Genomic DNA, 22,413 nt, shown 5'->3' with positions numbered 1-22,413 from the left:
GATCCCCCACAAGCACTGAGGGCTAGTTTTTTTTTCCACAAGGGACCTCTGTAATCCAGACGTCCTCAAGTGTCACCAGGCTTTGGGTAAACATGGAGGCTGCTAATGTCATCTGTCGTTGTGCCCCACCCAACCTCTAGACTCCAGCCCCCTGCCGATCTTTCCATGGCCCTCCACGTGTCTCTGGCATCCCCAGGGGCTGCTTGTACTCACATATGAGCCACATCCTGCTCTGTGTGGCTGACTGTTTCTCGCCACGTCTTCTCATAAGACTTTCAGAATCAAGCGATTCCTGGCCAAGAAACAAAAGCAGAATCGTCCCATTCCCCAGTGGATTCGGATGAAAACTGGTAATAAAATCAGGTACAACTCCAGAAGGAGGCACTGGAGAAGAACCAAGCTGGGTCTATATGGCATCACACATCATGAGATGACACACCTAATTGGCACCACATATTTAATTAAGCTGCCTGAAGATCACGTGTTCTATCACTCTGTAAACATCCTTCCTACTTGGCCATAGACAGGAAATGGAAATGATTTTTCTCTGTTACTATGCCTCTGCACCAGTAGGTTGGTTCAGTAATAAATGTGAGACCTTTTGGCTCTAAAAAAAAAGTGTGCTTGGCCTTGTCCCTCTCCCATTGTACCTTTGTTGGGTCCAGCCATGTCCACTGGACACCTATCCTCTCGAACCAGCTTCTATCAGGTGTCATATCAGACACGGCCAGGGCCTGGGAGGAGCTGGCTTCAGCTCCTGGAGTGTGGTCAGGGTACCAGTGTATGGCTCCCATGCTGGGGCCAGGCTCTGTGATGTTCCTTGCTGTACCCCATGACCTGAGGGGATAGCATCAGCAAACATTACTTCGTCCAAGAAGAGGTGTCCCTAGAGCTCCTAAGATTGTAGAATGCCAGCATCATGCTGTGGTGTGTGCAGAAGTGACAGAGACTCCTGATCTTGGGACTCAGTTTGAGTGCCTGGGGCTGGGCTGGGACCAGACCCAGTTCTTGGTCCCTCCTACTTGTTCCAAAATGCCTGGGCCACATGGATTGGCTGCTCTAGGTTGCTCTAGGCTCCTCGCTCTCTGCAGACCAGTTTCCTGGGCTGACTCATGGCTTCTCTGTTTTGTCTGTTATATAGGACTTGTGAGTTCATCCTGCATGAGGCTTGAGTCTCCACTTTCACTAACTTCTCCCTCAGCACCCCACGACATATACTCTGTCTTTCAATAGCAAAGGATAGTTAAGAATGCTTTCAGCTGCAAGAAAAAAAAAAACCAACAAAGAGTGTGGAAACACAAGGAGCTTATTTAGTCACATAGCAATTATTCTAGATACAGATACTTCCATGTATCAGCAATGCCATCTGCACTGTTTTTCTTTTCTTTTTTTTTTTTTTAAAGATTTTATTTATTTATTTGACAGAGAGAGACACAGTGAGAGAGGGAACACAAGCAGGGGGAGTGGGAGAGGGAGAAGCAGACTTCCCGCAGAGCAGGGAGCCCAATGTGGGGCTCGATCCCAGGACCCTGGGATCATGACCTGAGCCGAAGGCAGACGCTTAACGACTGAGCCACCCAGGTGCCCTGCACCGTTTTTCTACCCCATTCGCCTTAGCATGTTGGTTTGTGTTCTCATGCTTGCTGCCTCATGCTTGCAAGATGGCTGCTAAGACTTCAGGTGTTGTATCTACATTTAAAGCAGAAAGAAAGAAGAAAGAGAAAGAAAGAAAGAAAGAAAGAAAGAAAGAAAGAAAGAAAGAAAGAAAGAAAGAAAGAAAGAAAAGAAGGAAGGAAGGAAGAAAGAGAGAAAGAAGGAAAGAGAGAAAGGAAGGAAGGAAGGAAAGAGAGGAAGGAAGGAAGGAAGGAAGGAAGGGAAAAATAAAGAAAGAAAGAAAGAAAAGAAGGAGAAAGAAAGAGAGAGAGAGAAGGAAAGAGAGAAAGAAGGAAAGAGAGACAGGAAGGAAGGAAGGGAAAAAGAAAGAAAGAAAGGCAGAAAGGCAAGAGAAGGAGAGAAAGTGAGGAAGGAATGAAGGAAGGAAGGAAAAGAAAGGAAGAAAGAAAGGCAGAAAGTCAAGAGAAAGAGGGGCAGTGTCTATTGCAATGTTGTTTCCATTCATCTGGGGAAAACTGGAGGACAGTCATCTCTCCACTGGGTAAGGTTGCTGGGGACCGCCCAGATGTTGGCTGAATTTTTATAGAGCAGTCTAGTTGTGGCATGCTCAGGGCATTCAGTAAAACAGCCCCTTGAGTGACAGACCCAGTTTTGAGAGAGGGAGGGACTGATGGTAGTGGAAGACAAACTCGTGCTCATGGTAGCCTAGAAGAAACTGGGGGCCAGAATGTTGCACACTCACACTGCCCCCCAACCCACATCCAAGGTGGCCATTCCCCAGAGTTGTGAATGTGGGTCAGTTTGGCATTAGGGCACGGCGAGGTTTGATGCCCCTCTGATTAGACTGGTTACTGGGGATGGGAGCCGAGATGGCCAAAACTGGGCTTGGCTTGTCCCTCCAAGTCTGCCCAGTCTGGGGGCCTTTGTTTTTCTGCAAACGTCTGCTAAAAGGGGCCGAGACTCAGGCTCTCTCTATTCAGTCTGCTCTCCCAGCCCACATCTTGCATTCAGGCCCTGCTCTGTGGGCGGCTAGCTGGCAGCAACTACCCTCCGGATGACCAGTGCAAAATACACGGGACCTTTGCAAACCCTTCGAAGACATGCGATTTTTCTCTGCCTGTGTAATTGTTGAGAAGAGAGCCAGAGAAGATGTTCTAATTAATTAGAGCAGGTGTTTGAGGATGCCACTCCGTGCCGGACTCAGGACCAGAATCCAAATTTCCCACTTATCTGCCTCTACCACTGTGACCCCGAGGCACCCCTCTCCTTCCCTGCATTCCTATTTGTGTGTAAACTGCAGCCTGTGACCGAAGCCTTATTAGCTAGTCAAAATTTTACTTTTAAATGGACCATTAACCTACTAGGAAGCAGGAGCCTGTCGGGCCGCAGAGCGAACCAGGTCAGAGAGCGCATCTATATCTCTCCATTATCCCACAGATGGCCAAGGCACATTCCCACCCACAGGGCTTCTCATCCCCGAAGGTGTTTTTTATTTTGCTTGTTAATCCCAGCTATGCTGTTGACTTGGACAAGTCACTTTACCACCTCAGCGTCCCCATCCACAGAATGGAACAGGCTGGTTTTTATCTCCTTGATCCTCTGGGAGGTGAGAGGCTGCAGAGCTGAAGTGTAAGTAGCCTGGACACCACTCGGTCCTGAGCTGGCGAGCTGGGCCCCTCCCCTTGCTTGCCTCTTGCCGTTTCTGCTCTGAGAAGAGGATGGAGACAGGAGTAAGGGTCCCAGGTCTCAGATAAGAGGCTCTTTCCACCTTGTGTGTCTTCTCAGAACTCCTGATTGGCTGGAATTCCATCCACTCTTGGCAAGGCATAACTTCCGGTCTCCAAGGGAGAGGGGCTTATAAAAAGGCATAAAAATGAGGCTTCTAAAGACATCCTGGACGTCAACTAGATGTTGCAAAATTACATTTTGATGAGTTCAGTGTAAATGAACCAGAAACATATGGATTCAATTTCCCTTGGAATCCACATGGGTTTAAAAAACCAAGGGGGCGGGGGGAGAATGCATTTGGGGAAGAGCATTTTAGGTCTCACCAAACTCCCCGCATTTGTAAACAGCAGTTTGAGGCTTGTGATGATTGTGTCCTGGGCTGGGTTCCTTCCTAATAATAGAATGTACGGGATGTCTTGTAGCAGCTTCCCAAACGTGTCCGGGGAAAAATACCCAAGCCCGGCTCTCCCCCGTCCCTGTTCCACGGTCCTAGGAAACTCCACAGGGGCCTCCCAGATCCCCTTGCTCTCGGTTTGATGACCCAGCAGGGGCCCTTTGTCTTCTTCCACAGAGATGAAGCGTTGCAGGGGCCCAGTCAGATGCCCGAAGTCAGTGCCTGTCGAGGGCCGGGTTCATGCCAGGGACGGCAGCAAGAGCTGCTGCTTAGCAAGGTGCTCAGAGTCACCCCTGATTCATAACACAGGCATTGACATGCAGACATGTTAAGTTCAAGGTTACTTGAACTAAGTCGGTACCTGGGCTGGAACTGGAATCCAGGGTTTCCGAATTGACATCCGGGGATATCTCCACCAGGGTGGATGCTTTCCTGTTTCCTAATTTCGGCGAAAGTGGGCAGAGATGTCTGACCCTCCAGATCCACTACAAGGCAGTCCTACAAGGAGGCTGGCAGAGGGTCTAATGAAGGGGATTTTGCATTGCACTGCACCCAGAGACCTTTGAGGGATTCCCAGTGGTTTCTCAGGTGATTCCTTGGGCAAAGGAATGGAGAAGCTGAGGGAAAGAGTGAACTGACTCCCAGGCCCCCTGCTTCCCAAGGAAGCCCCTCCCTCTGTTTTATTTACTGAGCCTCCAGGTGACCTTTTGATTCTAGCAGATTTCTGTAGTTAAAGTCCGAAAATCCTGGATCCAAGGGATTTTGAGGCCCCCCGCCCCTGCCCCCCAGTCCAGTTTTGAACCTGGCCAAATTGTTCACTGGGCTGGTTCTTAGCTCTTCTTTCCTCTTTGTGCCCACCACCAGATTGCAGGGGCTGTGGAGGAAGGCAGACATTTGGATGACTCTTCTATGCTCAGCCCCGCCACCAGGCAGCAAGGGAAATGCAAGAGGGGGGCCCAACCTCCAGGAAACTTGAGGTCTGCTTTCGTTGAGAAGACAAAACCCATACCCAGAAGTCACCTTGGGAAGAAGACAATGTGAGTGAATGAGCTGGCAGGGTTCTGGGTGTCAGAGACTCGGGGTCTTGTGCAACAATGTGCTAATCGATGGATGGTTCATGTAAAAGCTGATTGTAGGGGGCTCTCTATGGGCTGGAACTTTGGAAGAAGTGCTTCTGAATGACTTGGGCCAAAGCACAGACTCCTGATGTGCAGGGAGGGACGGAGCCTTCTTGGCGCTCGGCTGATGGAAGGAGCCCTGCAACCCCACTGAGTTGAGTCTCCCGGGAGAAGAGCTGCCTGGATCTGCCTAGGTACATCCTGCAGAGCCCGGCCAGGACGGAGATGGGCTGGAGAGCCATCTGATTGTTATTAGGCTGTGCGACTTTCTTTATTGGCAAACAGTCTGTCAGCAGCTTCTCCTTGCAGAACGGCCCAGATGTGCTTACAAAGCGCTCTGTGTCCTTTCCATCCGCACCCAGCCCCCACGCACATCGCCACTTTGCCAGACTTTGTCCTGGTCCCAGGAGTCCAGCTGCGGCCAGAGCAAGGAGGCTTAAGTCAGGAGTCAGAGGAGGGAAGCTACATGCCAGGCAGCCTCTTGAGTCTTCGCTCCTGCCTCACTCCCGATGAGGTGCGGGAGGTGCCCTGGGTGGGGTGCGGGCAGCCTGGGTTTGTGTCCTGGGGAGCGTGTTGGGGTGTGGCCAACAAAACGCCACTAAGGAACTTCCTTCTACATGTGGTCTCTTGAGTTCTCTTCTTCGATTCTCCACATAGGGCGATTTTCATCTATGACTACGTCTACCTTTCTTATTTGAGAGAATTCACATGGGGAAATTTCAGAAAACACAGAGGCTGTTGGTGTCTGCTCAGTCCTTGCTAAGTGGGGCCGCCCCCAGACAGAGCTTTGTTATTGTTCAGGCAGCCTCCTCAGCCTTGGCCCTCATGACAGAGGCCAGTGCTTTCCTAGTTTCTGGTTGAAGGGTTGGGAGGTGGATGCAAAATTGTGCCTAAAGGTACCATGTCCTGTTTGGGAGCAGTTGGAGTCCCATTACATGGACATCTGTGCATTGTTTTCTTGCCATCCCACACGTGCTCCCTGTCTTTAGGTAACAGAATCCTGAATTTCCTTTGGGGGAACCATGATCTGACTTTCATACCCTATAGTTATGTGACCCAATAATTCCCCTTTTTACTGAAATTATTCTCATTGCCTCTCCTCTCTCTTATAGTCAGAAACCCCTCCACCTGCCCTTGGCACGGGCCTGCGTTGGCTCATCATTCCTGTGTGGAAGTAGCTCCGGTAAAGAATGAGGGGAAGTGTGGGTCATTTCATTTTTCGCTTTTTTTGTTACCACCTTTGTTCTTCTTCTTAAAGTTCTGGAAAACAAGGGAAAAGAGCCAACTGAGCCTGCCAACACACATGAATGTCTCTTTCTCTTTCCGGTTATTCTGAGGATCATGAGGGGACAGGGTGTGTATTGCCAGTCATGAACTTAGCGCATATTGGATATTTTGGGCCTCAGAGATATCCTCGCCCATGTGCCTCTTGTTTAGAGGGGAAACTGAGGCCTGCGGAGAGTCCAGGAGTCTCCAGGGGTCACTTGGAAAGAAGACTTGTGAGGGCTGCGCTGGTTGCAGGACAAATGCCTCATGCCCCCAACCGCCGCTGCTCACATACTGACTGAGCTCTTACCGAATCGTGCCTTCTTTGTCCAAGAGATGTCCAAAAGAAACTCTTCTGGTTGGTTAACTTCCATCACTCATCTCCCTTGACGATTTGTCTGAGTCAGTCTTGGTAACTAAGCCCAGCTTGCTAGTCATCGATTGGTGCAGAAACAGAAATGAGACTCGCTTCTGGCCAATGAGGCATAGTAAGCCAGCTTCTGCCGGGAGCAGAGTCCGGGCAAAGGGGCTTCTGAGTGAGGTGTCCCCACCCTTAAAAGGAGATGTAAAAGAGAGGCAAATGTCTTTTCCCCCTGGACTTTATTACTTCTAATACGAGGCTGGTACTCTGGGGGCAGCCATCTTGAGGCCGAGGAGGAGCTCTCTGGGAGCTGGAGACTGTGTGCAGGCAGATTGGTGAGATGAAAGGCTCTGAGTGAACATGACCTCCAACTCCAGTACCCTCACTGCTTCTGGGCTTGTCATCGCACGTGGTACAAATATATTCCTATTGTCTAAACCAGTCAGAGTTGGGCTTCCTTTTCCGTGAGGTCGCTCTGCTGGTCCCTGTCCATGGGTCCCTGGGGTCAGGTAGGTGACCATCTGCTTTTATCTAGTAGTTTGCGTGGGCAGTCACAGTGAGACTCAGCCTCTTTGTTCTCTCTCATTCAGCTGCCTGCCTCTCTTCAGAGTCACGGTTGTCAGAGCCAGAAAGAGGCTCAACCTTCTTCTAGTCCAACCCCTGACCCTGTGGGTGGGGTGGCTGAGGCCAGAGGGAGAAAATGACTTCTTGACTTGCTCATGGTGCACAGGAAGTATGGCCCCAGGATGGGAACACAGGTCTTCTTCCCCCACGTTGGGCGCTCTCATCTTGCTAAGTTCTTTGCTGTCTTGCTCTGTCTCTGTATCTCCACCATGCTTCTCCCTAGGCCTCCTTCTGCCTCCCTGTCCTCGGACCAATTTCATTTAAACCAAATGGGGCACCTCTACCGAGGACTGTGGGGGCTCTGGAAGAGACCGTGCTGAGGAGACCAGGCTGGGACGCTGAGTGAATGGCCATCAGGCGGTTGGGCCCACAGATGGCTCCTCAGCACTGGGAGCTGACAGAATTCCACGGCCCAGCTCCATGGAGCAGGCTCAGCTGGGGCTCCTTCCCATCCCATCCTGCTTCCCACTGACTTGGAGAGACAGCTGGTTGGTGGAGGGTTTGTGTGGGTTTATTTACTCTTAATAACAAGCTCATATTTTAGAGATTCCCCCCAGGTGTTTCTGCTCATTTGGGTTAAATACAAAACCATGGATCTATGCACAGAACGCGGGGATCTAAAAATTAGGATTACAGCCCAGCCTCTGTATAACAAAACCAGGCTCCCTTTGAAGGAAGTGGTGCCCAGAGTCCTGTCCTGACTGGCCAAGGCGAAGCCATGATGGGACAGTATTCATTATCAGCAACTTCCACACCCATCCACTGTCATCACCTGCTCTCCCTGTGGGTCCTAAGCTCAGGTCAGGAAACACTAGCTGAGTGACTCATATGGCCAGACCTGGTGTTCTGCCCGGGGTGAAAGATACACAATTCCAGCTTCAGGAGGTCCCAGCCGTGTGGGGAGACAAGAAAGACATCTGCACTCGCCGTGGTGTGTGGTGATCTCTGCCACTGAGCGTAGCACTGGGTGCTGAAGAAAGCCTCCATGGACCACATAGCCTTCCTCGGGAAGCCTTCCTCAAAGGGGTCCTTAGCCCTGCCTTCAGCATGCCTACAGTCCTGCTTTTCTAGGAAGACGCCTCTCTGGCCACTGATGATTCTTCATGTACTCTCCCCTCACCTCCAACCTGCCCTGCACAGCTGATCAAAGTTTGTCTCACCCAACATGGAAAAGCAAACACATCATATGGGTCTTCACTGATCTTCCCACCACCAAATGGCGAATGCCCTGCCTCAGCATCCACGTGATCTGATGTGACCCCTTTCCCTGAGAAGGAAGTATCCTTCTTCTCGTCAGAGACCAGTCCCTCCCCACCCCATGCCCTTGACCCCATCCCTTTTCACTTCCTCCCTCAACTTCATCAGTCGATTTCTCACTCACACTTTCCTCCACCTACAAATGGCTTCACTCTCCAATCTACTTTAATCAGATTTCCGTCCCCAACACCTTCAAAACTTTATTTTGTCAAGGTCACCAGTGACCTCTGTAAGGTTGCCAAATTCAGTTGGATGTTTTTCCTGTATTATCATACTAGAAGGCTCAGCAGATGGAGATGTCTGCTCCTACCTGAAGACATACACACACATTCTCTCTCTCTCTCTGTGACCCCACACTCTTCTGATTTTCCTCCTGTATTACTGGCTGCTCCTTCTTACCCATATTGGCTCAATCCCCCTCCTCTACCCAATCTCTAAGTGTTGGGTCCTACAGACTCAGTCCGTGGACATCTCTTTCCTACCCACGCTCATTCTCAGGTAACCCTACCTGGTATCAGATTTTTAACATAACGATTGTTCCCAAACATATATCCTCAGTGCAGACCTCACATATGCATCCAAACTAGACTTTTTACACCTTACGTCAGTTGTCCCACAATTATATCAAAATGACGAGGTCCAAAACTGAATTCTTTTTTTTTTTTTTAAAGATCTTATTTATTTATTCATGAGAGACAGAGAGAGAGAGAAGCAGAGGGAGAAACAGTCTCCCAAGGAGCAGGGAGCCCGATGCGGGACTCGATCCCAGGACCCTGGGATCATGACCTGAGCCGAAGGCAGACGCTTAACCATCTGAGCCACCCAGGTGCCCTAAAACTGAATTCTTAACCCAGCCCCAACCAACCCCAAGTGATAGGCACAGTTCTAAGATATTGCCCAAGGTTTCCCACACCTCCGTAAGTAGGTGTAGTCCCTGGGGCTGTGAAGGTAATGGATTTGATTCCCATGAGTAGGGCATGTTAGATGGAGCCATTGACCTTAAGAAAAGGAGATTTTGCAGGTGGGACTAACTTAATCACACGAGCCCTTTAAAATCAGAGAGCTCTCCAGTTGGTGGCAGAAGAGGAGTTTAGAATGATTCTACCCAGAGTAGATTCTCTGTTGGTGGCTTTGAGATGGAAGGGGCCATGGTGCATGGGACTAAGAGCTGAGGGTGGCCTCTAAAAGCCAAGAGCAGTATCTCGCTGCAAACAGCAATCCAATCAGGACGTTAGTCCTGTATGCACAGGACACTGGACCAGTCAGCCCGGAAGAGAGCCTGGGTTCCAGATGAGAGCCATTGCCTAAGGAAAAGGGCTGGTCCTCTCTGAGCCTTGGCATCTCTGTCACAAACAGTTACTCTTTTCTCCCTCCCACCCTGGACCTCAGAGGCTCACTGCAAAGATTAAATGATGTAGCAGATGGAAAGGGCCCGGTGTGGTGCTTCATATCCAGCAGCTGAACAGGGACTCAAAATTAAAGGCCATTACAACTGTTATTATCAGTGAATGAACTCCGCAAGAGCACCTTGTTCTAGATCCACAGCTAAAAACCCGTTGAAATGACAAAAATAGTAATAAAAAATTAAAAGTCCAAAGGGCTCTGGAGCACATTTGTTAAAGTGTCAGGTTGTGTGTTTTTTTCCCCCATGTAAGCGGACTGAGTCTCCGGAGGTCATACTGCTCTGCGCTGTCCCCTGGGAGCAGGAAGGCAAGTCGGAAGCCCTATGGGATAGCAGCCTGGGCCCGGGAGGGGAGGTCCTGCCCTGCCCTGCCCCTTGCAGAGCCTGGGGAGCCACGTGCCTGGCTGAGGGCCCCCTTGGGGAGAAAAACAGGAGTGGGGAGAGAGGACACGTCAGTGTTTTCCAGGCCCTTGCAGAGAGGTGTGTCATTAAAGGTGCAGAAAAAGCCTGCCGGAGGACTTACCTGGCCCCAAGAGGCTCCCTGGAGCAACGCTGAACTAGAACACAGCCTTGGCTCCTGGCCCTCACCCTCGGGGCTTCTGCACCTGACAATGTCACATTACGCAGCTCACAAACCAACTGTTCCAAGAACCATCCCAAGGAGTCCTCTTTCAGGATGGAGCTCACTCGGGGCTGAGGCCGTCTCTCCAGGGTGCCATGGCAAAATGTGGGTGCTGTGGGCACATACCTGCTTTTGCTACACACCTGTCCCCATCTCTGGTGACAGGCCCCAAAGGCAAGTTCTCACGTACCCAGTGGTGGTTTAGGGAACACGTCACAAGGAGCATGTGAGGGGTCACACAAATTCTTCCTGGAGGGGAGAGCTCTATATCACTTGGAAGGAAAATATTGATTGGCTATATGGCCTTGAAGGAAAGACCCCAAAGTTCTTCTGGGAAGAAAAGATGGTGCGGAATTGCCCTAAGGTGGCGACAGCAATGGCGTGTTGTGCTCGGAGTAGCAAGGGCAGCGCATGGAACAGCGTGGCTCGCGGCGGGGAAGCGCTGCTTGAAATGACCCCTCACCGTGACCTCACGTCCTCAGTAAACAGGACTGAGCTCAAAAAATGCCTGGTATGAGTGGGGCAGAGTGGAAGCCGTGGATGAAGTCACATTCCAGCTCAGATTGGACTCAGAGGGAAACAGAGGACACTATCACAGGCTGAGAGCCATAGCCAGGGGGCGCTTTGACATCGTAAGCCCCCGTAAGCCCACCCCAGTCATGGGCAGCTTTTGGACTTGCAGAGACTGTGGGGATGGGGGTGGGGTGAAGATCTGAGGCAAGGATAGCCAGGTGTCCAAAGGGCAGGGCAGGGGGTCTCTGGCTTTGACCTCGTTGTGTAATAAAGAACGGGACTGGCCATTGTCCCTGGTTTCTGGAAGAGAGACTAACTTCTTGGAATTTCCCAAGTAATAAGTGTGTTCATTCTTCATAAGCCCCTGAGTCTCTCTGCTAATGAGATGATTCAGGATGGGGGCTGGTCATCAGAAGGACCAATCATAGTCTCTGAGCCTGCCTGACTTGGGGACCCTGGGGACTGGGCGTGGATTTCAGTCACCTGGCCAAGGACTTCATCATGGCTCCAGAATGAAACTCTGGAAGAAACTCTGCACACCAAAGCTCAGTGGAGCTTCCTGGTTGGCGAACACATCCGCATGGTAAGAGGGCAACCTGCCCTGAGTCTGTGAGGGGAGGGCATAGAAGCTCTGTCTTGGGGATGGCCCCAGACCTCATCCCAGGTGTCTCTTCATTGGGCTGGTCCTGGTTCCTTCATAATAAAACCGTATCATAAGTAAAGTGCTTTCCTGAGTTCTATGAGTTGTTCTAGTGAAAGATCAAAACTGAGGGGGTCATGGGACTCCCCCAAACTTAAATCCAGTTGGCCAGAAGTGACCTGGGGACTCCTAAGCTTGTATCCAAAGTGAGGGCAGTATTGTTGGGGACTGTGCCTTTAACCTGCGGGGTCTACTCTAACTCCCGCAGGCTGGCATCAGAATTGGATTGTCGCAGACCAGCTAGGTCATGGGTCTCTTTCCCTACACGGGTCCTTTCCTGCCCTCTTCCCACACCACTTAGCGACCTCACAGATCACAACCCCGATGGGATCCTCTCTTCCTCTCTTTGACCCTGCGATCTGGTGGAATGCAGTCTTTGCCACGGCCAGTTTGACTAGTGCCCGCTCCAGGTCTCCTTGCCAAAGACGACGGTGGCAGGAACTCATGGCTGGGCTGCTTGCTCCGAGGTCGACGGGTTGCTCGGAGGGGCATGTGTAAGCCATCAACACCACACCACTTCTGCGATGGCAGCAACGGGCCTTGTGTTTGGGAGGTCCTCGGACCACAGTCTGGTTCTGAGGCATCTTCAAGATGCTTTTGCGTAGCAGGCATCTGGTTTTGACTTTGATTGTATGTTTATTCGAAGAGGTTTGGGGTGGGGGATGAAGGAAGTTACGGGGTGGGGGAGTGCTCAAGTTGGATCCAATCCAGGCCACTGCCGGGCCCGACCGCTGTCCTTTTGGTGAGGCGAACAGCCCCCAAAGCGGGAAGTACGGAGAGGGTCCCGGGTATAAATCTTCCCCTCGGAGCAATGCAATTGCATTGTACTTAAAAATAATTAAACAAATCTGTAGAACATGTTTCCATTGCATTAGCTTACTTCACTTGGCCTCGCAATGTGAGGATCATAATTACTTAAATATTTCCCTTTACTATTTTTCAAAACATTTTTCTAAATTGTCAAAAAACATTCTGGAGAGAGTTGGATAAAAAACATAGTGAACATGTGTCTGATTAATTTTTTAAGACAATCAAGATCAGATGCAAAAAAATGATTGGAAATGGTTTCAGTGCAACAATAAAAGACAGAAAATCTCAGAGCAGGGAATGTGGTGCGTCATAAGGAAAAAAGTATTCATCATTTTTACTATGGTATCTGTTGGAACTCAGAAGACAGGGAACGAACCGGCCTGGTGTGGAAATTGCCAAAGGTGGGGCGTGGCCTACGGAGACCATGTCCGGAGAGGGGTGTTCTGCCGAGGGCGGCAGGAGACAGGGTCCGTCCCGATGCCGAGCTTATAAAACAAGAGATCACTCTGAGCAGCCATTCTTTGTTGCCTGTCATTACAAACAAGTGGAGGGCAATCCGCTGCCATCCTGACAAGAGGACCGTCCCTCATCAGCCAGCTGACAATCAGGCCACCATCCCGAGGCCATCGATGGAGCTGCTGGGTGATGGAAAGCCACTTGTCAAAGGAGGGTTTATGATGTTAACTCACAAGCTCTTCCCTAGCTTGAACTGAATTTTATTTTACTGTATTCAATTTATTTTGTTGTGTCCTTTTCTTAAACTTATTTTTTTAAGTTCCAATAAACAATTGGGATCAAAGAATGTGATTTCTTTCTCTCGCAAAACACTCCTGTCCCCCCCACCCCCCCGCCCGTGCCTTCCTTCTCTGGCACCGACTGCCTGGCGAAATGTTGTGAGAAGGGGAGACATAGGACCTCTGGCTGAACTCGTCACCCATCTACAGGTCGGGAGAAGGTTCCAGGCGGGGTGGACTCTACAACCCCTACAGTTGTCCCCCCTTATCCACGGGGGATACATTCCCAGACCCCCAGGGGGTGCCTGAACCCTATCTATACGTCACAGGTATGTCCATCGTATGTATGCACCTGTGATAAAGTTTAACTTATAAATTAGTCACAGTAAGATTAGCAATAATAACTAAACATCAAATAGAACGATTATAACCATATGCCATAATAAAAGTTACGTGAATGAGGGCTTTGTCTCTCGAAATATCTTACTGGGCTGTGTTCACCCTTCTTCTTGTAATGGTGTGAGATGATACAATGCCCCCAGGATGAGATGAGCCGATCCGAATGACCCAGGTATTGTGACATAGCATTAGGCTACTGCTGAGCTGACCAAACGTCAGAAGGAGGGTTGTGGGCTCCTGGCCCGCTGTGAACTACAGGTAATGGGCAGTGTGGAAAGCGAGCCCGCAGGTAAAAGAGGATGACTGGATTTTGCTTATGCATTAAGAAGCGCACCCAAGGACTCTATCCTGAATCCTAAACCAGCACTCCTCTGAAAGGAAAGCCTCACACCAAGTGTTACAGCCCCATCAATAGCTCCCGGGTCCCCACGACATTTTCACTGCTTCATCTTTTTAAATTTTTGTATTATTTTTTTGTAGTGCAGAGATTAATATGCCTTTTGGTTTTAAATGGCAAAAAAAAAGGGGGGGGGTTGTTGTTGCTGGTTCTTCATCCCAAGTAACAGTCTGTCTCAATAGCAGGCAAAGGGCAAGATGTGATGGAGGTCTTGCCCGGGGTAACTAAGGTCTTCTTGGGGGAGCTGTCAAACTGGGAACCTTAGCTGTCAAACTGGGAACCTTAGGCCTGGGAAACTGAGGCAAGGCCAGGGGCCAGGAAGACTGGCAGAGTTAGATGACGTCTACTGAAAGTTGGAGTGTTCTTCGGCATCTCACGCACAGAGAGGAGTTGCCAGGTAAAAGTGAGAGGGGGATTCTTCACTGGGCACCCCTGCCCAGAAGCCATCTGGGGAAGGCCTCCTCGGTCAGGACTGGAGGGTCAGCTCCACTCCCTGGCCGCCCCTTCCTTTACTGCTCCTGACCCCAGGAATGGACAGCTCTCCCTGGCGGGAGGTAGAACATGTTCATGGAAGTGGACTGACCGGTTAGAATTATGCACAGAGCATGGCTCGGCCACTTGAAGTGTACTAAACCAGTTACGTAAGGACCCTTCAGGAGCTCCCAGGTTGTGGGAGGTAAAAAGTGCATGTGGATAACGTGCGGGGAGGGAGAGAGAAGAGACTGAATGCATGCACATGCCTGCATCTGTGCGGGCTGGGTCAGCGAGCCACCACCAGCTTCTGTGGAAGACAGGCAGGGGCACGGAGCACTGGAGTGGTCTCGGTGGGCGAGCAACCTCGCGGAGAGTCTGTCCTCACCCTGGGTCCTGAGCATCGGGGCTGGTCTTGTGCCATCTTCTGCAGCATTCCACCTGATCTCACTTCTCCTTTCTCCAAAGCTGCAGCTTCTAAGCTTTTGAAATATTCAAGTTATAGTGATTTCGATGTATTTTGCACCCATAATTTGGTGAGAATTTCTTGCCTATCTTTGCAAACATTGGAGGAGCCTGAAGATTGAAGTGTGGCAGTCCGGACCCACCCTTGCAGAGGATGCTCTCGGCAGGGGGCTTCGGCCTCTCTCCAGGCACCTCTGCACCCTCAGTGTGGCCCCCTCCGCTGGCCAGTCTCCCGCCCACTCAAGGACAGTCCAGTGGAAAAGAACCTCGTTTTTAGCTCATTCTTGACTGTGGCATCAATCACGGGCTGCTTGGCCAGGGAATCCGAGGGCCTCCTGAATAATTCAGAAGTATGACACGGAATACTTGTGGCTCCCCAGTGTTAATGAAAATATCAAGGGAATTAATTAACAGTCAATTATATCAATTTTAGATTTGGACGTTGATTCTGATGCTGAAAGCTAAATCTGCATTTTTGCCACAGTTCCTTTCCTTGGCTCTCAACTCGTCTTAGTCATTTCCAATCAAACTTATAAGGGGGAACATGCTCAAATTATTTCCTTCCCCTCGCTCTCTTGCAACTTGCTTCAGATAAATAAGGATAAGAGGAACTGTTTGAGTAACAGATATTTTCTACAATCTTAGGTATACAGGTGCTCTCTTGATCTCTGTATTAAACTGCTGGGGGAGGGGAAGGGAGTTTGAATCTATAGATAATAAATTGCCGACAAAGATGAAAAAGCAAAAATCATGTGCATGCTATTTGCATAGATATGTATATTTTGCTCAGACCATGACATGGAAGAGCTCACAAGAGATGGGAAATGCCAAAGGGAATCACACAGTGTCCTCACCTCCCGTTTATTATGACTGGAGCCCAGGACTTTGTCCCTCCTGCACGTGTGACATGTTTGTTAGACTTGTGTCACACATCACCTCGAAAGGGATTTTTAAAAACCCTCTGTGATCTTTGATATTAAGAAAAGGCATCTCATTGAAAACAGTCTTTGCATGATTTGGCACGAGCCGTCTAGACTGCTTTATGAAAAATGACAGCTAGTAGGAAAGTAATTAAAGATGTATTTTGCTGAAAGCAAAAGTATTTTTGGAATCAATACCAACCATCTTTAATTTGGCAGCTCTTTCCACAATCATTGTGCGTTATCTGGGGGATCTCAATTCTAGACCATGGGGGTGCCAGCCCCCCTTCTGGTGTCACTGTTGGGTCCTCATCTGCTTGCTCCCTGTCCTCAGGAAGGGTTGAAGGAGGTCTGGGGGGAAAGAGGAGGCACAGTCCACGTGGAGGGGAGGGAGCAAGGACATCTCTCACGGGCGCCTGGCACCCCATTTGGCCCCTCCCAGGGCAGGGGAGATGCTCAAAAATAGTTGAGGCAGAAACCTTAATTCATGCGTTTTAGAATTCTCTAAGTGGAACAGATGTCTGACCTCTTCCAGCCTTTTTATAGGAAGCGTTTTCCTTAGCTGGTTGGGAGCTCCCATCAGGGCAGGACTGTTCCTTCTACTTCTGTGTGAGGTGCCAGATAGACCACACAAACTCCACATGGGTCTGGCCAAGCCTTGACGGATGATGGCACACTGAGCTTTCATCCTGCGGGGATATCTGTCTGGCTTCGTTCTCCCCTTCCCTCTCCCATCCATCATTTTACCTGCCCGATTCTTACTCATCCTTCAGGTGTCAGCTTAGGTGACACTTCCCCTAGGAAGCCTTCTTGGAATGCCTCACCTCTCCCAGTTGCATCTCAGAACCTCAGCTCTGATTCCACCCAGTTCTAGCACTCCTGACTTAGTTAATACCTACCTTCTTTACCATTTTCTGGGGACAGAGACCACAACTTTCTCACCAATTTACTCCTGGTTCCCAGTCTGTAGTCTGGCAAAGCTCCTTGGATTGGGCGATGCGGTAACATACTGTAAGTGTGATCACATCTCTGCCCTTTGATTTTCTCATCCTCTTACAGTTGGTCTCTGGGTCCAACTTCAGGTGTGGTTCTAGGGTATGAACAGACTGGCTTTTCCTATGTCCTTCTGTATTAGAAATACAAAGACCCCTCTTTTAGCACTCCAGGGGAAGCTGGGTCAGTGGGAGGTAAGGCCCATGTGGCCAGGAGGAGCTTGGGGAGACTGGTAGTCCTGAGGACTGAAGTTGGGGTGGATTGGAAAGGTTCAGGTAATTGAAAGGTCAAAACCAAAATTTTTAGAATAGTGAAAACCCTGGGGACCTTCCAGGCTATTCTCCGTGTCAAGAGGACATGAGCTGGCCAGCCTTAGTGGGGTCAACTCAGCAGGTCAGAGTGTAGACGTCCCTGGCAGGGTCAATGACGTCCCTGGCAGGGTCTTTGATTTCTGCAGCTGGAGCCATATAGGGTGCTGTTGAGGGACCTCAGAGGGTACTGTACTGGAAGTGGAAGTAAAGAGCATCCTATCCAGCCCTCCACTTCCTCCTCCACTAGAACAAGTCTGCTTGCACCTCTTTTGTTTTAACGAGATCTATAATGCATGTTTGTGCAGGTGTTATATGCATGTGTGTGTAAGTGTGAGCACGTGTGCAACAAAACCACTGTTCACCTTCTGCTTACAACCGGGGCTGCACAGCAAATGCACCATGTCCTTCCACAGAACTTGTGTCAGCCTCCAGAAAGGCGCACGCATGGCTGTGCAGGAGACAGCATGCAGGCTTCTGGCCTGATTTTCAACATCTAGGTGCTGTGGATTTTCATTGCTTTGGATCTTAATGAGGCATTAATTTTTTCCCTCATTGATATGCATAGTCAGACGTAGTTAATCTTTGGGACACCTGCTGGTCAGATGCCTGGGATAAGCCTGGATTAAGGGAATTCTGATTACCAATCCTTCCAAAGTGCCAGGCAACTTGGGAATTCAGGGTACGGAGGGTGTTACTGAATACAGAGCTGCCCATGGTGAAGTGGCCTGGTCTCTACGGAAGGGGCATTGATCAATGATAGCATTGATGTTGGTAGTGTGTGAGAACCACTGGGAGTGGGGATCTGTGTGTCCACGCTGGGTTTGCAGTCTGTCTTTATGGGTGGTAGGGCTCTGGACTCAGCTTTCCTGGGGCTCTGCCCTCCGGCCACAGTTTTGTGGCCAGGTGCCATGTCCATGAAGCAGCCTGACCCCTTCCCTGTGACAGTCCTTAGTCTCCTGAAAGAACCAGCCCTGAACCAGTCCAGACAGAAAAGGAGTTGTAGTAATCTTTACGTATCATGCTATATTGTCAGTCTTTCCCACCAGAATGTAAGCTGTAGGAGGTATGTCTGAAAAGTATTTGTGGTATGAATGTATTTGTGAGGATATCCCCAAGTCTTAGCTGGGGTGTGTGTCTTTTGTGAAGTCCCCTCTGCATTCACAGTGCTCTCCACCGTCCCAGACTCTGGGCAGGGGTGGTCTGGGCAGAGGTTGGCCAACAGGGACCTTTCCTCCAGGTCTGGCCTCAGGGACTTCACTCACCTGAGCGGGGGGAATAGGACAGTTGCTCACTCATGATTGCACATCCTATGCGCTTCTTGACTTCAGTACTGCCTTTACCAGAGACATCGCCTCGGATCACAAAGGATTTAGTCTTTTGCTCACACATGGCGTCAGCCTGGCTACCTACTTGAGTGAGGTGTGGCATTCTCTGATTTCAATTCTAAAGTCAGCCCATCGGGCTTAGGTAAAACGATGCTCTAACACCTGCCGGTGAAGATGCTAGCTGACCAGGGGCTATTGGAGAAGGAGGCAGAAGGAGATACTAACACCGAAAATACATAGAACTTGGTGAATTCACATTTGATATCTCATATACTTCCTTGGGCATTTGAGAGCAAGTACGAGAATATTTACTGCAAAATTTTTAGAAGAGTGGAAAACTGAAAACAGCCGATATGTCCATTAATATAGGAAGAGCTAGACAAGCGTGAATGCAGCTCTACTAGAGAGCACGATATAGCAATTAGAAAGAAGGAGATAGATGGATATGGACTCACACTGATAAGACTTCAAGACATATGCTGGGTGAAAAAAGTCTGGTAGGGAAACGTGTTTTGGTTTGACCAAATGTATGTTAAAAGAGACAGAATTTTTCTACAAAAATATGTATTTGCCTACGTATATTTGTAAATATGACGAAAAAGAGTGGGACGCCAGCAGACACTCTTTAAGAAAGGGGGGAATGGAGTGGCAGAGGTGGGAAAGGGGGCTTTAGAACCCAGTGTCCCTTTCTATAAACAAGAAGTCTGCCTTCTTGGAAAAACTCCTCATTCTGGGAGAGCTAAAGTCATTGCCATCTTCAGTGTTATTTATGTGTTCACACACAATAAACCTTTGTCCTGTCCCGCACGGGACAGACCATGGGCACACCATCGGCTATGAGTAGATTTTCTGTGAAGGAGACTCCAGGTGGAGGCAGCCAGCCGTTGTACTCCAGGAGCAAACAGGTTAATGGGACCCAGGACACAGGTGCAGAGAGTCATTGTGGGTGGCGGGATGGGTGGTGTGGGGTGCTCCTCAGCAGCCCCAGACTCAGGCCCTCGCGGTTTGCTGGTTCACCAGCTCCCAGGATGGGACGTGGCCTTGGGCTCCCCGTGCCCGGGAGCCACTCCTCACTTCCTCCGCAGGGCACCTCTCTCGTTAACGCGTGGCGGGTGCGGGGCTCCTGGAGTCCAGAGGAAGGGCTGGTGGGTTATGGAAGGGTAGGGGCCGCTCCTAAAGCGGAGGTCGGAGCAGATCGGCATGGAGGCTGGGCTGGAAGCGCAGAGCAGGCGGGAAGGTAGCGGTAGCTCTCCTTTGAGCCAAGGCGACATCTCTTCCACTCCGCAGAGGCTCTGCTTTCCACAGATCGGGTGGCTGACCCACAGTGGGGGCCTGGCCCCTCGAGCACTCCGTGAAGCTCTCTTTCTCGGAGAAGAAGCCTTGGGGCTGGTCCTGGTGCTGCTGGAGCCAAGTCGAGGATCGTGGCCTCCTGGAGTCCCGAGTTAACGTCAGGGTCACCAGCGGAAAGGCACTTGGGACAGACGACTGATGCTGGTGAGTGACGCAGCTCAGAGAGCAGCAGAGACCGTGTCAGACAGGTGTGTATACACACCATCTAAATACACACGTGTATTTAGAGATTGCCCACCACTCTGGTCCAAAAACATGGGTCATGGGCCTAGTTTCTCAGCTTGTGATCCCTGGTTAGAGGGGTACCGATCGCTGGTGAAGGGCACAGAGCAGAGGTTCGGGAGCCTGGGGCCGAGTGCCCATGCCACTCCTAAGTGACCTGGCCAAGCGCTCAGTTTGCGCATCCGCATAATGCCGCCGTGAGGGGACCAGCGTCACACCCCCATCCCGAACCGTCTCACACAGGTGATATATGCCAGGCGCCCAGCACTAATAAAGGGCTTAATGGATGATGCATAACAATAATTGATAACACTCCACTTTGCTCGGGACAATAAACACCGTGTTCTTCAATGGCCTCATTCCTCTGCCTCACATCAGCTACAACCAGCTGCTAACTCTCTGCCTCATTTTCTCCTCCTAATGAGGGGAAATCTAATATCAGCTTTAGGCTGGAGGTGGAAATAATCCAGTTCCTCCGATGTGGGGAGGGCATGGAGCTTCCTGCCTTCAGCCTGCGCAGGCCCGCCGTGGCGGCTGGAGGAGGGGCTGGGGGTAAGAGTGGCTAGCCACTGTCCCCAGCCCCGTGGCCGGAGCCCCTCCCACTCCTTGGGCTGACTTCTTTGAGCCCTTGACAAGGGTTGAGACTCCCTCCTCACCCCGCAGAGAAAACTTTGGGTGGCTGACCCCAAACCTCCTCACGCACAACCAATCTCCCTCCAATTGTTTCATCAGTGTTGGGACTGTCAGCTCAAACCTGACAAGTGACAAGTCTCAGGCTCATGCCGACTAGATAATCAAAGTCTTGTCAGAGCTGTCAATACCCTGCAGATAGGAGAGGACAAAGGGAGGAAAGGTTTCTACAGAAACCGCTGCCTTCACAACACGTTGTCGAAGCCTCTTACCCAAATCCCTGTTTGTTCCTAAACGTCACTTACTCCTAAATCTATGGGCTCAAAAGCACAGACCCTGAAATGAAATAACAACCTGACACCGTGCATGGGAAATGCAGATTTTTCTAATTTGCCGAAGATTACTTGGTAATCTTACATATGAGACATACATACGTGTGGTTTTTATATTATTTCATGGCAGTAACTTGGTGAAAGAGATTTCTTCCAGTAAAAATATATTAAAAAAAAAGTCTGAACTGGAAAACGCCAGCGAAGCGACACAGACTTACCCACGGTGCACGTTTGCTGCAGCGCAAGTGAAGGGATGGGCCGGGCAGCGTCTGATGTGAGGAATCGCGCAGATGCGCACCCCTCCCGGGGTTGCCCTCGGGTCTCCCTTGGTGAGGATGCACATAAGGCGAGCTGGCAGCCCTCGCCTGAGAGTGGCGGCCGCTTGTCCATCGTTACCCAAAGCTCGGCAGAGACCGATGTCGGCCGACCAGTCTGGGAAGAGGAAGGAACACCATGGACTCGAAAACCCACTCGAGAGCATTCATGGCCGAGAAGTCAGGGCCTCGGGGGAGGACACGGACATCCTTCCTCCTCTTTCCACACCCGGGTCAGTATCTAGCCTTCCTCCTCCATGGAGGTGCGACGTGGTCGAATCATGCATGTCCAAATCCAAGCCTGGCCATCATCCTAAAAGGGCTCTTGCTGGACAACCCTTGGCTAGCCTGCTTCCTGGGACCTCGGGCGCTGGGGAAATGCAGACGCAAACGCGCATGCCTGTCGGTGGTGTTACTCCTCAGGAGCCCGGTTGCCTCTGGCGGGTTGCTGCAGGTCCCCTTTCTGAGCCCTGGCCAGTCGGACTTGGTGGCGTGGCTGCCCTGGCTCAACCAGGGGAGGTGACAGTCCCAGTCAGGGGCACGGCAGAGGGAGGCAGCGAGCGGACCGCCTGGTCCCGGCTCGATCCCGTGTGCACCTGTCCTGGCCGTCTGGGCGCTTGCCCTCTCTACTCTCTGGCTCTGTGGCTCCAGCCACAGGGGTCATTTCATTTTGTTCCAGACTGTGCCAGCGAGCGCCCACCCAGGGACCTTGCACCTGCTGTTGCTCAGTGGTGTCAGCGAACTCCACCACCCCCCGCCACCCCCCTCCCCCCTGCGCCCCCGCCAGCACCCTAATGGGTGGGTGGCGTACATCCCATCCTGTTCCTGGTACTCCTTCTGGTACTCCTTAATCACCCTTTTACGTTTTCTTGATGGCACTTACCCGGCTCTGCTATGTTCTTGCTCCTGACTTTATTTCCTTGTTGACTGCTTCTCTCTCACAGAGACACACAAAAGTCCACAAAGTGGGGTGGGGGGGAACGACAGGGACCTTCATGTCGCTCATGGCCAATGCCTGGAGGGTAGTGGATACTGAAGGGGTGATCAGACCCACTTCTGCCCAGGTACAGAATTAGGGGCTGAAGGTACTGGGGAATCCCTGCTGGGTGCAGATACACAGGGAGCTTCTCACCTAAAGGAG

General features: G+C 50.7%; 1 protein-coding gene across 1 annotated transcript in view; it reads left to right on the top strand.

Annotated features, from left to right (window-relative positions):
* Positions 1–250: 250 nt before the first annotated feature.
* LOC118022787 (60S ribosomal protein L39-like) overlaps positions 251–22,413 on the top strand; it is a gene marked incomplete at its 5' end in the record, with an annotated part of 65,307 nt that continues 43,144 nt past the window's right edge. Inside the window, one exon of the mRNA XM_035023588.1 lies at positions 251–404. Coding sequence (XP_034879479.1) covers positions 251–404 — 154 coding nt within the window. The remainder of the gene's footprint in view (positions 405–22,413) is intronic.

This window comes from Mirounga leonina, unplaced genomic scaffold (assembly GCF_011800145.1).
Source record: "Mirounga leonina isolate KUSES-001 unplaced genomic scaffold, KU_Mleo_1.0 Mir_177, whole genome shotgun sequence".
Classification (NCBI taxonomy): Eukaryota; Metazoa; Chordata; class Mammalia; order Carnivora; family Phocidae; genus Mirounga; species Mirounga leonina.
This window is presented reverse-complemented; position numbering and strand designations above follow the sequence as displayed.